This window comes from Oryzias melastigma, linkage group LG21 (genome assembly GCF_002922805.2).
Source record: "Oryzias melastigma strain HK-1 linkage group LG21, ASM292280v2, whole genome shotgun sequence".
NCBI lineage: Eukaryota > Metazoa > Chordata > Actinopteri > Beloniformes > Adrianichthyidae > Oryzias > Oryzias melastigma.
Window position 1 is genome coordinate 3,539,693 of NC_050532.1, and position 14,630 is coordinate 3,554,322.

Below are 14,630 nucleotides of genomic sequence, written 5' to 3' on the forward strand. Positions count from 1 at the left end.
CTAAATTGCCCCTAGGTGTGGATGTGTGAGTGAATGTGTGTGTGATTGAGGCCCTGCGACAGACTGGCGACCTGTCCAGGGTGTACCCTGCCTTTGCCCATCAGTGGCCGGGATAGGCTCCGGCACCCCCGCGACCCCGAAAGGGACACAGCGGTCAAGGAAATGGATGGATGGATGGGTCACCAACGATGCCTCAGGTGTTAAAGGGTTAACAGAGGGAACATTTCTTTTCTCCCTGAAGGTGCATCAACAAATCTCTCATATCCTAAACAGCTGAAGACAAATGCAAAGATTCTTGTAACACAGTGACAGACCATTAACATTGCTGCTACATTTTGTTCCATGAGGTATGAAAAAGTTGCTAAAAGGAAAATAATGGCAATAAAAACATTTATTACCCCGCCATCTCAGTGTAGTTCCAGTTTTGGCACAAAGCTGTGAAGCCATTGCCAGTTCCTTCTTTAAAAACTCTTCCAGCTTTCATGGGTTTTAAGCTCTCCCCTCTTCTTTTAAGAGGATGGAGATCAGTTTAGGTCTGTTTGAAAACCTTTTTCAATACATTTATTTTATGACAAAGATTTAGCTTGCACCTGACAAACAGAAAAGCATCATGCCTACTTCTCTATGTAAAACCAGGACGTAGCTAAAGCTCTAATGTAAAAAAGTTTCAATGTAGCTAAAGCTCTAATGTAGCTAGAGCTCCAATGTATCTAAAGCCTTAATGTAGCTGAACTTTCAATGTAGCTAAAGCTCTAATGTAGCTAAAGTTTTAATGTGGCTAAAGCTCTACTGTAGCTAAAGATTCAATGTAGCTAAAGCTCTAATGTAGCTAAGGATTCCATGTAGCTAAAGCTTTTATGTAGCTAAAATTTCAATGTAGCTAAAGCTCTAATGTAGCTAAAACTGTAATATAGCTAGAGCTCTAATGAAGCTAAAGTTTCAATGTAGCTAAAGCTCTAATGTAGCTAAGGATTACATGTAGCAAAAGCTTTTATGTAGCTAAAATTTCAATGTAGCTAAAGCTCTAATGTAGCTAAGGATTCCATGTAGCTGAAGCTCTTATGTAGCTAAACTTTCAATGTAGCTATGGCTCTAATGTAGCTAAAACTCTAATGCAGCTAATGCTTTAATATAGCAACAGTTTCAATGTAGCTATGGCTCTAGTGTAGCTGAAAATTCAATGTAGCTAAAGCTCTAATGTAGCTAGAGCTCTAATGTAGCTAAAGATTCCATGTAGCAAAAGCTTTTATGTAGCTAAAACTGTAATATAGCTAGAGCTCTAATGAAGCTAAACTTTCAATATAGCTAAAGCTCTAATGTAGCTAAAACTGTAATATAGCTAGAGCTCTAATGAAGCTAAAGTTTCAATGTAGCTAAAGCTCTAATGTAGCTAAGGATTCCATGTAGCAAAAGCTTTTATGTTGCTAAAATTTCAATGTAGCTAAAGCTCTAATGTAGCTAAAGATTCCATGTAGCTGAAGCTCTTATGTAGCTAAACTTTCAATCCAGCTAAAGCTCTAATGTAGTTAAAACTCTAATGTAGCTAATGCTTTAATATAGCAACAGTTTCAATGTAGCTATGGCTCTAGTGTAGCTGAAAATTCAATGTAGCTAAAGCTCTAATGTAGCTAAAGTTTTAATGTAGCTAAAGTGCTACTGTAGCCAAGGATTCAATGTAGCTAAAGCTCTAATGTAGCTAGAGCTCTAATGAAGCTAAAGTTTCAATGTAACTAAAACTCCAATGTAGCTAAAGCTCTTATGAAGCTAAAGTTTCAATGTAGATAAAGCTCTAATATATAGCTAAAGTTTCAATGTAGTGAAAACTTTTATGTAGCTAAAGTTTCAATATAGCTAAAGCTCTAATGTAGCTAAAGTTTCAATGTAGTTAAAACTTTAATGTGACTAAAGTTTCATTGTAGCTAAAGCTCTAATGTAGCTGAAGTTTTAATGTAGCTAAAGCTCTAATGTAGCTAAAGTTTCAATGTAGTTAAAGCTCTATCGTAGCTAAAACTCTAATGTGGCTAAGGCTCTAATATAGCAAAAGTTACAATCTAGCGAAAGATCTAATGTAGCTAAAGTTTCAATGTAGCTAAAACTCTAATGTAGCTGAAGTTTCAATGTAGCTAAAGTTTTAATGTAGCTGAAGTTTCAATATAGCGAAAGCTCTAATGTAGCTGAAGGTGTAATGTAGCTAAAGCTCTAATGTAGCTAAAGTTTTAATGTAGCTAAAGTTTTAATGTAGCTAAAGCTCTAATGTAGCTAAAGTTTTAATGTAGCTAAAGCTCTAATGTAGCTAAGGAATCAATGTAGTTAAAGTTCTAATGTAGCTAAAGTTTCAATGTGACGAAAGTTTTAAAGTAGATAAAGCTCCGATGTAACTAGAGCTCTAATGAAGCTAAAGTTTCAATGTAACTAAAGCTCTAATGTAGCTAAAGCTTAAATGTAGCTAAATCTCCAATGTGGCGAAAGCTTTAATGTAGCTATGGCTCTAATGTAGCAAAAGTTTCAATTTAGAAAAACTCTAATGTATTTAAAGTTTCAATGTAGCGAAAGCTTTAATGTAGCTAAGGATTCAATGTAGCAAAAACTCTAATGTAGCCAAAGTTGCAATGAAAACTTTGCATAGCGAAAGTTCTAATGTAGCTATAGTTTCAATGTAGATAAAGCTTTATTGTAGGTAAAGCTCTAATGTAGCTAAAGTTTTAATGTAGGCAAAGTTCTAATGTAGGTAAAGCTCTAATGTAGCTGAAGTTTTATTGTAGCGAAAGTTCTAATGTAGCTAAAGTTTCAATGTAACTAAAGCTCTAATGTAGCTAAAGCTCTAATGTAGCTAAAGTTTTAAAGTAGCTAAAGCTCTAATGTAGCGAAAGCTGTATTGTAGCTAAAATTTCAATGTAGCTAAGGCTCTAATGTAGCGAAAGTTTTAATGTAGCTAAAGTTCTAATATAGCGAAAGCTCTAATGTCGCCAAAGATTCAATGTAGGGAAAGCTGTATTGTAGCTAAAGTTTCAAAGTAGCTAAAGCTCTAATGTAGCTAAAGTTTCAATGTAGCTAAAGCTCTAATGTAGCGAAAGCTCTAATGTAAAAGTCTTGACAATGTAACAAATCTGAATGCTTTCGTTCATATCCTCTAATAAAGAGTCTACCCTCTTTTGACACATTTTCAGCTAACCCTGAGCACTAAAAAAAGTTTTAATAAAAGTGGCAACAACTCTGAAATCTTGGGAAATGTTTGCTTCCGGTTAATGAAGTTTGGCAGTTTTTGTTTCTGGCTAATGCTTTTCAGCCGGCATCTTTCCTGCCACCAGATCCTCTTGTAAATCTAAGTCCCTACTAAGTCAAAGTTCCACCTGGTTTCACACACGTTAATGGCCACACATTTTATACATTCAGCCCTAAATGATCGTAGAAACTTGAGTACAATATGTGAATTCAAGAATTTTTAATCCAGAAGCCCAAATCACACATTTACATGGACACGAACGTATGTTGCCAAGGTCAGTGTGAATGTAGTTTGAGGCTTCTGTCTTCTGGTCTGATGCTTTTTCACTGAAATGTCTCCTCATACCTTGAAGTCAGCCATTTTTCCGGGAGAGACTTCGCTTCTGACCTGATACTTTTTTTTCCCTCTCACAATACACTTCTGTGAGAGAATCATAGATCAAGTGGTCAGTTTGCTCTTGTATCTCAGTGAATCACTCTGAAGTCTCTCATGGCCTGATGTGGTTCTCAGCTCCTCCTTCTGACTTAGTTTTTGCTCCAGGCGATTGATTTACGTTTAGGTGTACATTGTAATATCATAAAAAGTTACAATACTATAGAAAATTAAACCTTCTTTAAAAAATGTATCAACATTTTCATTTTTATTTTTACTATGTTTTATTCAATCGCTAAAAATACAGCTAATCATCTTCACATCTAAGTTTAGGCAATACTTACTGTTCTAAGCTTAATATTTATAGAGAATGTAATTAATACTCAAAAGAACAAGAGACACTCAGTCTATGAACACTAATGGTTTTTCCTATTGCGAAATATTTCAAGGATTAACTCCATATAAACGATCTTAATGTTATCTTTAAGTCTTGATATTATAAAAGCGTGAAATCATTTTTTACAAAAAAAGGACTTTTGGTTTGCACATAAATCAAGTTTCCAGAGCGGCCTTTTCTTTTTATCCCTGTAAGGTTTTGAAAATCAGGAGTATCTGGTCTCAGATTGACCAAGAGATTAATACGTCAAGATCACTCATCTGTAATTCCAGATGATCAAATTGACCCTCCAAAATCCCATGCGAAATGTTGAAGCCAGACTTCTAAAAAAAAAGCTGGAAAGGGATCATATTTTAAAAATGTAATCATTTTTTAAAACAACAAATATATTTTTCCATAAAGTTCAATTCAAACAGAAATCGTGTCCTAAAACATGAAAATATGATCACAGAATAAAACCAAGAATGAAAAACTAATGTAACACTACAAGGAGATACAACCCGGAGTCCAATAGTGTTGTGTGAGACACACAATGCAAAACTTTAGCTTTACTTTAAACTGTAATAAATATAACTTTTAAACTAGATTACTAATAATCTAAACTTGTGTTGGCAACCTTATAGATCCTGTCAAAAATTGGACAAATGTTTGTCAAATGAAGAGAGAAATAAGCAGAAAGAAGAGAACTTTGAGTGCTAGAAGGCTAGGTTGTTGACATGAAATAATCGCATCTTGAAGTGGAAAAGCAAAAAGGTTTACAGACCCACTCTGATCATCTTTTGATTTATTTCAAAAGCATTTCCAGAGATCTTGTCATTACGACATTTTTAGACAAAATCAAAAACCCTGTGTCATTTCATAGGACTTAGTTTCTGCAGAGCGGCAGTAGTTCAGTTGAAATTCACCTCTGAGTTGAGGGCGGAGAGTAAGCCCACCTCCACTTCCAGTCACCCATTTGTTTACAATCTCCATAAAATTTGGATCCAGATTCCAGCTCAGATGAGGAAAACAAAGATGTTCATTGATCTATTTGTCTGCAAGTTGATGCATCAATGGATCAGATCAGAGAGCTTATAGTCCCTCCAGCGTATTTTTCACATAACAAATGCAATCTTTTTCAAGCTGCATTTATTTGTCTGCTCCTGATTTGCAACAATTTGAATAAAGAAATACTCAAAAATGGAATTTTAACGTTAATGTTCTTTATATATGTCCTCCATCATGAGGAAAATGCCACAAAAATAATTTTCATTGGAGTGGGTGTTTAAGCTGTGAGAAAATCTATTCTGGGAAACCTTTACTGGAACACCGCAACAGAGAAGCTGCTATCACAGAAAACTGTGAGGGCCCATTTTAGTCCACAAATTTGGGTTCTGCAACAGCTATCCAGGAGTTTTTTTAGCGAGATTCTTTTAAAAAGTCACCACAGCAAATCGTTATTCAGTAACATTAAGACACAAAGGGGGATTTTAAGCCTCAAACTCTTTAGCGAACAAAGTAGAAGTTAAATCTACAGTAAATGGAGCATGTAGCAAATACGCTCTTTTACAACTTGCATTTTGTCATCTGCTCCTGATTCACAACTATTTGAATTGAAAAAAATACTCACAAATGCAATTTAAAGCTTAATTTTCTTAATATTTGTCCTCCATAATCAGAAAAATACCACAAGAACATTTAAAAGACTTTAAAAAAAACGTAATATTTGTTGGAGCAGGTCCTGGTGTATACAGTGTGGACATTTGTGAAGTGACTTGTCAGTTCGGGTCACAAGTCTGAAGAGTTATGATGCATGATGTTGGAGGAGGAGGCAAAAACCGAAAAAAGGGCTTGGAAGTTTAGGAGGAGGCTTTGTGAGTCTCAGTAAGGCGATAGACGGAGATATGAAGCTGGTCAGGGTGATTAAGAACAGCAGCAGGAGTGTGTTCACAGGTGAAAGAGAGATGGAATACTTATACAAGTGGATAAATGGGAAAAATGTTTCAGTTGGTTTAGAAGAGGTCACGGCTGCCGAGCAGAAAGTTGTGAAGACATCAGACATAAAGAAAATCGAATATTTTGAATTGGTGGATTGATAAAAAATCTTGAATTGAGAAGGCCCCAAAAGCACAGAGACCAAGTGAGACTGTACTGATTTTGGAAAAAAAGCAAACTGAAGTTGTTGGAAAGAGTAGTGGAAGCTTTTCTGGGGTCAAAGTTTTGTTAAAAAAGCAAGAAAATCAACACATTTGAGGATGCTTCTGGAGCCAGCAGGGACTGGCACTGACACAGCTCTGACCTATTTCCTGTGGCTCACCTGACTCAAATCTCGTGGGTCACGACCAAATCTCGACCAAATCTTGTGGGTTGCAACCAAATCTTGTAGGTGGCGACCAATTCTCTTGGGTTGCGACCAAATCTCATGGGTCACAACCAAATCTCGTGAGCTGCGACCAAATCTTGTGGGTCGCGACCAAATCTTGAGGGTCGTGACCAATTCTCGTGGGTAGCAAACAAATCTCGTGGTTCGCAACCAAATCTTGTGGATTACGACCAAATTTCACGGGTCGTGACTCAAATCTTGTGGTCGCAACCAAATCTTGTTGGTTACGACTACATCTTGTGGGTTGCGACCAAATCTCATGGGTCAAGACCAAAATCTCGTGGGTCGTGAACAAATCTTGTGGGTCGCAACTAAATCTTGTGGGTTGCGACCAAATCTCATGAGTTGTGTCCAGATCTTGTAAGCCACAACCAAATCTCGTGGGTCCAACCAAATCTCGTGGGTTGCAACCAAATCTCGTGGGTCGCAACCAAATCTCGTGACCCGCGACCAAATCTCGTGGGTCTCGACCCACAGCCATGAGCTGTGACCCGCGAGCCACCTCATTGAAGCTTTAATGCCATTTTATGCCTTAAATTGAACATCGGAGAGACTTTTGAGATGGCGGATTCATTTTATCCCATGATATTATCCCCAAACTCTCAGTAGTGTGATTTTTGTTGATAAAATGAGCGCATATGCAGCAGGAGTTTCTCTGTGCGCTGACTTCTACTGTCAGGCGGACTTTGGATCGCAGCTGATGAGCTGTCACTCAGCCTCGGTCATCTTCTCTATTACAAAGTTAAATATGACAAAGTTTGACGTGCTCTGCCAGTGAAACTAACAGAGAGAGAGTACGATGGACGTACTGACGGATTAGGTTAGACGGGAATCTCTGCAGATTCGTATGTTTGCAGACGACACAGTGATTTTTTGTGAGAGCGAGGACCAGGTAGAGGCACGTCTAGAGAAGTTTGATCTGGGAGGAGAAGGAAAACTTAAAGCTCTGAGGGTCAACAGTCCAGCGAGACTGGAAAAGAGGCGTGTGCAAAGCAAGTGAGAATGGGTGAAAGTGTCAGGTGTGACAAAAGACTGTCAACAGGAATCAGGTATACAAAGACAGTGGTGAGACCGGGGATGCTAAATGGTTTTTCCGCAAGGGTACCGATGAAAAGATAGGAGTCGAAGGTGGAGGCAGCAGAGGTGAAGATCTGGAGCTTCTCTCCATAAAGATGAAGAAAGTCAGAGTTTGCTCACATTGGAGGCATCACTGGAAATATCACTGACAGGATCTTGAGGTCAACCAGGTCAGAGTTCCACAGGAAGACTGAAGAGATTTATGGATGTGGTCTAAAAAAAATAAAAAAGGCAGTGAACTTGGTTGATTTGAGGGAAGAGGATGAAGAAGATAGGGTTACACGGAAGTAGATGATTGGTTGTAACAACCCCTGAGGGCAACTAGGACAATCCGTGACCTTTTGTTGATTTTATTCATGTATTAAATGCAAATGTTTTGTCTTTTCTTAAGTTGCATTTTCTGCTGAAAGGTTGCATTTAAGACAGGTTAATTATTAAAAACAGAGTTGGCTTAATTGTTTCCGCTTTTGTTAATGACCCTCCTTTGGTAGGTTTAAGTCCATGGATTCAGTTACTCTGTGTCAGATCCTTTGTCTCGTCACCTTTTTGCTTCGTGTCTATTTCAAGTTTGGTCTTTAAAGTTCAGCTTCTGTTCTTAGTGGTTCTACTTGTCCAAAAAAAAACAAGATATTTGAAGAGTGTAGAGAAACTTTAGCTTTGAAAAAAAGAGGATTCCCAAACTATATTTAAAATCTTAAAACAGAATCATGCAGAGTCTTCAAATTTAAAACAGGAATCTTAAAATAAAGAATGGTTTCAGTTTGGAGATGTCTGATTGTGTGATTTATGTGGTTTATGTTTATGGTTTATGAGGTTTATGAGTGTTTTTGGAAAACTGTCTTAACTAATAACAGACTAAAACACATTTATTTGTCAGGTTTGGTCAGATCCAATTGGCTGCATGATGTTTGGAAGGATTCATCAATTTTTTAAATACATTTTTGAGTCATTTAAATCAACTGTTGAGTATCACAGGAACTATCAGTGCAGGACCCAAAAATACAGGAAATGAGTGGCAAAAACTTAATTCAATAACATGACAAGAACTGAGGAAGCAACAAAAGAGTGACAAAACAGATGATCTTACAATGAAGAACAGAGACTTAAACACACTGGGGAAGAAACAGTGCAGAATCCTCAAAGTTGCTGTAAACGTACTTTTTATCCTTTTGAGAGTAGATGTTCCTGACCTAAAGCATGGTTTTACAGTGGATAAAACAAACACTTAAAGACCCACTCCAATGAAAATCCTATTTTTGGTGTTTTTATCATGTTTTTGTAGCATATTGATTTTTACTACTGACATGCAAGCTACTTTTTTAGATAATTTACTACTGTAAAGTTGGACATAAATGGTTTTGATTTCACTAAATTGTAGATTAAAAAAATCTTACATTTACAGACAAATCCATGATATTTTCATTCCTTAATTTTTGCTACATCAAAAAGACAGAACTAAACTGAAATAATGATCAAACTGCTTGAAAATCACATCTTTGTGTCAAATGTAAAAAACACCGTAATGTTTGGGGATTTATTCTTGGATTTTAGACATTTAGCTGTTATTAAAACACATTTTAATTCTCCTAACATTAATGGCTTCAAAAATAACATTTTCTGTCAGGACAATGTTTATCCTTCTAAAAAAAATGAACAAAAAAATAAATTCTTTAGTGGTATTTTCAGATCGGCAACTCTGTAATCTAGTTTCATGAAAGGAATACGACTATCAAGTCAACAATATTTCATTCTGCTGATTAATTTTTTAACTTTATAGACTTCAGATCCTTAAAATCTTGCCAAGAACATCCCAGCATTAAATAGCAATCACTTAGGCTAATTAAACTGTGCTAAAATGAGACATAAACCTTCTTTAAACTAAACATTACTACAAATTACTTCATGAATCACACGCCCACATGGCTGGCAGAGCTTCAGACTCAAAGAGAAAGTCTGCATGCACATTATACAAATATTTAAAGCTCTTTTTTTTCCCTGGATGTCACAACTTAGAATGTATTTTAGGAACTTTTCAAATATATATATTTTTTTTTATTACAAATGATGGAAAATGTTTTATTTCTTTATAAGTTCCTCCATCCATCTTAGTGAGTTTGTAGGCAAATTGATGACTCAAAAAAAAGTTTAAGTTGAATTAATTTATATAGCACCTCGGACACACATGGCGCTGTACATTAAAAGTTCAATATTTTTTAAATATATTTAAAAAAATACAGATAAAAAGTGGAATTACAGACATATCAGTGATATAAAAGCAAAGCTACACAATAAAACACACCAGCAGAGCAGAGTCTCTTGCTGTGTCAAAAGCCTGGCGATAAAAATGGGTTTTAAGAAGTTTTTTAAAAATGGACAGTGAAGAGGCCTGCTCAATGCTCAGTGGCTACGCATTCCACAGCTTTGGTGCACAAAAGGTAAATCTACGGTGGCCCTGAGGAACAAATCACATCAGAGATCACACTAAAAAAGCTCAATAAATATGTTTAAAAATCAAAACTAAGTTCAAGAAATGAAAATTTGAATACAAAAAGCATTTTGGAAAACAAAAGTAATCTCCATAAATCAAAATTATATATATATAAAAAGAAACACAATAAGAGACCAGAAAATGAGACATTGTGACTGGACGATGTGGTAAAGAGTTGTTTGAACAATCACCAAGCTTTTGCAGTGGGTGTGGCTAGAAGCATAAAGATCCAATCAGTGACATCCCGTAATACCTACCTTTTTTTGGTTTCTTGTTTGGTTTCATTTTAACATTATTTTTTTTATTTCTGGAAATTGTGTTTTGGTTTAATTCCTAAAATGTATTTTGTTTTGATTTTTTATACTTTTGCATTGAGTGATTTGTTGCTGTGATTTGTTCTTCGGGGCCACCATAGAAATACGCAACCACCTTAAAACAAATCCTAAAATTCTCTATTCTAAAAACTGAAAGTAACTGAAGTCACTAATGACTCGCTCTAAATTAGCACTTTAGCATTTGGTGCCGAACCGCAAACCCACAAGTCCGCCGGACGCTGTGAAGGATTTCTGCCCGTCTTGGTCAAGCGTTGCCTATCAAAGCAGAGCTGTGGGGGTTAATGAGGGGTCAAAGGGTTCAGATAAGAAACAGTGGTTTTTACGGCGCCTCCTGCAACCTGCAGCACCCTGATAGCTGTTTGAAGCGGCCGACCTTTAACCCCCAGCGGGTCAAGTGATCAACAACCTGGGTCGTTTAGATAGGTCAGATTGGAACAAGTGAAGGATTTGTGTGCCACAGCCAAACGTCCAAAAAGGCACAGATGAATTGTTGGTAATGATTGGCCTCGCTTGTAAAGCCGCGGGATTGATGGCGGTTATCAGGATGTTTAACGCGGTATAAATTTGATTCATTCTGACATCGATCTGATGTTTACAGGCCCACTAAACACAGCTTATTGTGAGAAAAGCGTTTTATATGAAAGCTGTATTAAACTGCAGGCTATTTTTCTGGTTTTCTGTCTCTTTAATATAAATCAATACCGTCTGTTTATCCGTCTCTCCGTCTTTCTCTCTTCCAGCAAAGTGACCATCAAAGTCATTTCCAGTGGATCACCGAGGGCCGACTGTGATTCACAGATAGCACCTTGTCTCTTCCGCTGGCAGGCCGTCATTACGCCAAACACCAGGAGAGACGGCTGCTGTGGGCAAGAAGACCTTTAGGAAAATGTCAGCACCTCCAGTTTCCACCGTTTAACTCTTCCCTCTGCAACACTACCTGCTCTAAACCCTTTAATTACACGATCTGTTTTTTGTGTTGCTCAGTGTTTGGTATCCCAGTGATTTCAGAGCTTTTTTCCTTTTTTTGCCATCCTTGCTCCTATATTTATCCAGTCTCAGAAGAAAAAAATACAAACAGAACCAGAAGGGACAGCTTGCCTGTCTTTATATCCTCCGTGTTTTTTCTGTTATTCTTGTATATTTTCAAGTGTGTCTAATGTGACGTCTGGCCGCAGAAGAGGACACTTGAGGAGATCCGGCTTTCTGTAATTTGAATCATTGATGCTTTTTCTTTTTTGGCCGTGACCCACAGTGTAAATTTTTCCTTTGGAGGGAAACCAAAAAAAAAATGCAATGAATAAAAGCATTAAGACCTCTTTCTGCAGCTATAATTAGCACTTATATGAATGCACGACATGCAGATTTTTGCATTGATTTGTGATTAAAAGGAAAAAATTAAACATTTAGAGAGCTAACATTGTTTTTCTTCTTATTTGTTCACTGCAAAAAATAAAAGCAGGGGCGGAGCTAAGGGGGGACAAAGGGGCCCAGCTGCCCCTCAGCAAAAAAAATTTAGTACATTTTTTTCAGTCAATATTAGTATCATTATTGACAAATTAAAAAAAAATATCAATACAAACTTATTTAGGAAATTGCAAAATAAAACATCAATAAAAAAAATAATAAAATTGGTAGAAATATTTGTCATTTGTAATGTTCCTCCACTCTTCCCATTTGTCCCTTTTCCATGAAACATCGTGATACTTTGTTTTGTGATTCTTGTATTGATTTAAAACACTGCTAAGGTGATATTTAATAATTATTTTAAAACAAACATATAGTTCAGTTATTTTGTTTTCCACCTAAATATTTCTTAAATTGCCCAAATTATATCAGTTTGTTTTAAACCAACTAGTTTATGAGATACAGTTGCAGTACTAAATGTTCTGATCATTAAATAACATGTGTTTTACTATTTTCCTTTTGTGAAAAATGTTTTACTATTTAGTTATTGTATGTCATAATTAAAAAAAAGGTGAAATATTGTCTTGGTACTGTCTTGGGACGTATCAGAGATATCTTATGTGTATTGCGATTAGAGGTGGGTTGACAAGATTGGTTAAAGCTAAATAGATCAAAATAACTGATCCATAAAAAACGAGTCAATCTAGCACTTAAAGCTTAAGTCTGTTGACTTGAAGCTCACGTTTAATTGAATTTCCCATAGAACGGCTAATGCTAACGCTCGGTTAACCTAAACATACATTTCTGACTAAGTTAACATCTTCATAATCTCACAGGCATGAATTTTCCAAACTCCTATAAGGAAATATTTTTCAAGTAACCATGTGTTGTCTAAAGCACAGTTTTTTTGCTCATTCTTTGCTTATTCTTTATGGAAAAAGTGTACAACTACATCACGAGCTCCACCTAGTGGCCAAACTGAAACGCCTCCAGGAGAGGCAGAACGATGTTTAGAATGTTAATGATCTGAACATTTCTCCTTTTGAGAAAAAAATGTAACACCGTATGATATTAACAATCTTAGTATTTTACTAATACATTTTACAGTATATGAACTGTTTTAGATTAATTATTCTAAATGTAATTAAAAAAAAATAGTAGATTTTTAAAGTATTTCTATACAAATGTCTAAATGTGTAAACTCAAAATTGAATTAATTGAGAGGGTTGAAGGAATCGAAAGAATACAAAAAAAAAATTGGAATCGAGTTGATCACAGCTCTGGTAAATCGATTCAAATCAATTCAGGAAATTATTATCGATACCCAGCCCCAATCGCAATACATATTGTATCGCCAGATCCCTAAAATAAAAGGTTCTAGCTCCGCCCCTGAATAAAAGCTTTGCTTTTTGCCTAAGAATATGCTGTCCTTCATTTGTTTTAAAGGTTTATTATGTCAATAAAGCAAAAAGTTTAGGAAAAATGTTTAATATTCGAGCTATGTGACGATTCTGAAAGCTTAAATACACCTTTAGTGATTTTATCATTCCTCCTGAGTAATTGATTTTAGGCAGAGAAGACGGCAGGTTGAGTGGGGTGATATGTAAAAAAAAAAACCCACAAAGCCAAGAAATTAAAAATAACTGACTAATTACTACGAGTATTCTAACCTTGCTCCATTGATTTTTTTCTTTTCCACCAAAGCATGTGGCAAACATAAAAGGCGGGCTCATAACAGAAAACCCACAATCGAAAGTGAATTTTTTATTTTTTCAAATATTTGAGCGTCTCATTGTCAGCTGAATGGCGGAGTATCCAGACGGCGAACGGACACAGACGAGCCGTGTACACCGACGAGATAATGAGTATGTCAGGTGACTACATGCGGTGATTACCAGGTTGTTATATAGAAATTATATCCCGTAAACATCCTAAACTCCGTCTCCGTGCACCCCCCTGTTCAGGCACTGAGCACACGCTCACAAATGCATACTCTTGACAGATCCTTGGTTATCACACCCTTCCAGATTGTTCTCAACTACTTATGGAAAACACACACACACATCTCAAGATGTGGCCACTCTTGCCAATACGATCCCAGTGTTAAGAGCAGTTGTTGCTGTCGTGTGTTTGTGTGTGTGTTTTTTTTTTTTTTTTTAGCATCTCTAAATTCCTAGCGTTGCTAAGGTGCTTTGGGAGGGGATTAACAGAGGCTGGCGCCGATGAGCAAGCCTTGCAGATTTTCAACTAGCAGAAAAAAAGGACAAAGAAAGAGGGGGAACAAGGAGGGAAAAGACGGAGGGTGAGACAACAGGGAAAAGGCAGTAAGAGCTTGTGTAAGCATGAGAGAGTAAAGAGGTACAACCGGATGAGTGAAACAGACAGGTAAAGTACAGATGAGGCCGTAAAGACCCACTTCTGAGAAAAGATTTGTGTTTTTAACATGTTTTTGAGGCATTTTTCTCATGATGGTGGAAAATTAAGCATAAAATTGCATTTATTTATTCAAATCAATCTGAATCTGGAGAAGATGAAAAAATGCAGCTAGAAAAACATTGTAGGTGTGACATAGAAGATACTACGGCAAGTCGCAAGCTCCATTCTGATGCATCCACTTATAGACAAATACGTACAAACTGTACAGATAGGTAGCTCAAGTTTTTGTTGTAATGTTAGTTTGGGTTTCAGTTGAAGTGGTGCTGGTTTGTTTCCATCTCTTCTATCCTCTTTGTCCTCAGCAGTCTTACACTGCTGGGTTTTGTTATTTTAGTTTAGGGTTGGACCTTGGTAGTCTTAGTTTGTGGGCTTTGTTTGTTTTCTTTAGGTAGTTTTGGTAAGGGGGAGCTGCTGACTCAGACGGTCGACATGGCGGGATCAGCAGTCTCCCTGACTGATTTTGTGTTTGGCCAAGGTTAGAATCCCTTTGTTTTGTCTTTTTGTTTGAACCAGCACACTAATTGCTCTTCCTGTTG

General features: G+C 36.7%; 1 protein-coding gene across 2 annotated transcripts in view; it reads left to right on the top strand.

The window, feature by feature from the left end:
• The window catches only part of sox1a (SRY-box transcription factor 1a), a 121,932-nt gene extending 110,263 nt beyond the window's left edge, over nucleotides 1–11,669 (top strand). For both annotated transcript variants that reach the window (XR_002920781.2, XM_024286909.2), the window contains one exon: nucleotides 10,995–11,669. Coding sequence is in view for 1 of the 2 variants with exons in the window: in XM_024286909.2 (XP_024142677.1) it covers nucleotides 10,995–11,045 (51 nt within the window). In the remaining variant the exon portion in view is untranslated. The remainder of the gene's footprint in view (nucleotides 1–10,994) is intronic.
• Nucleotides 11,670–14,630: the final 2,961 nt, after the last annotated feature.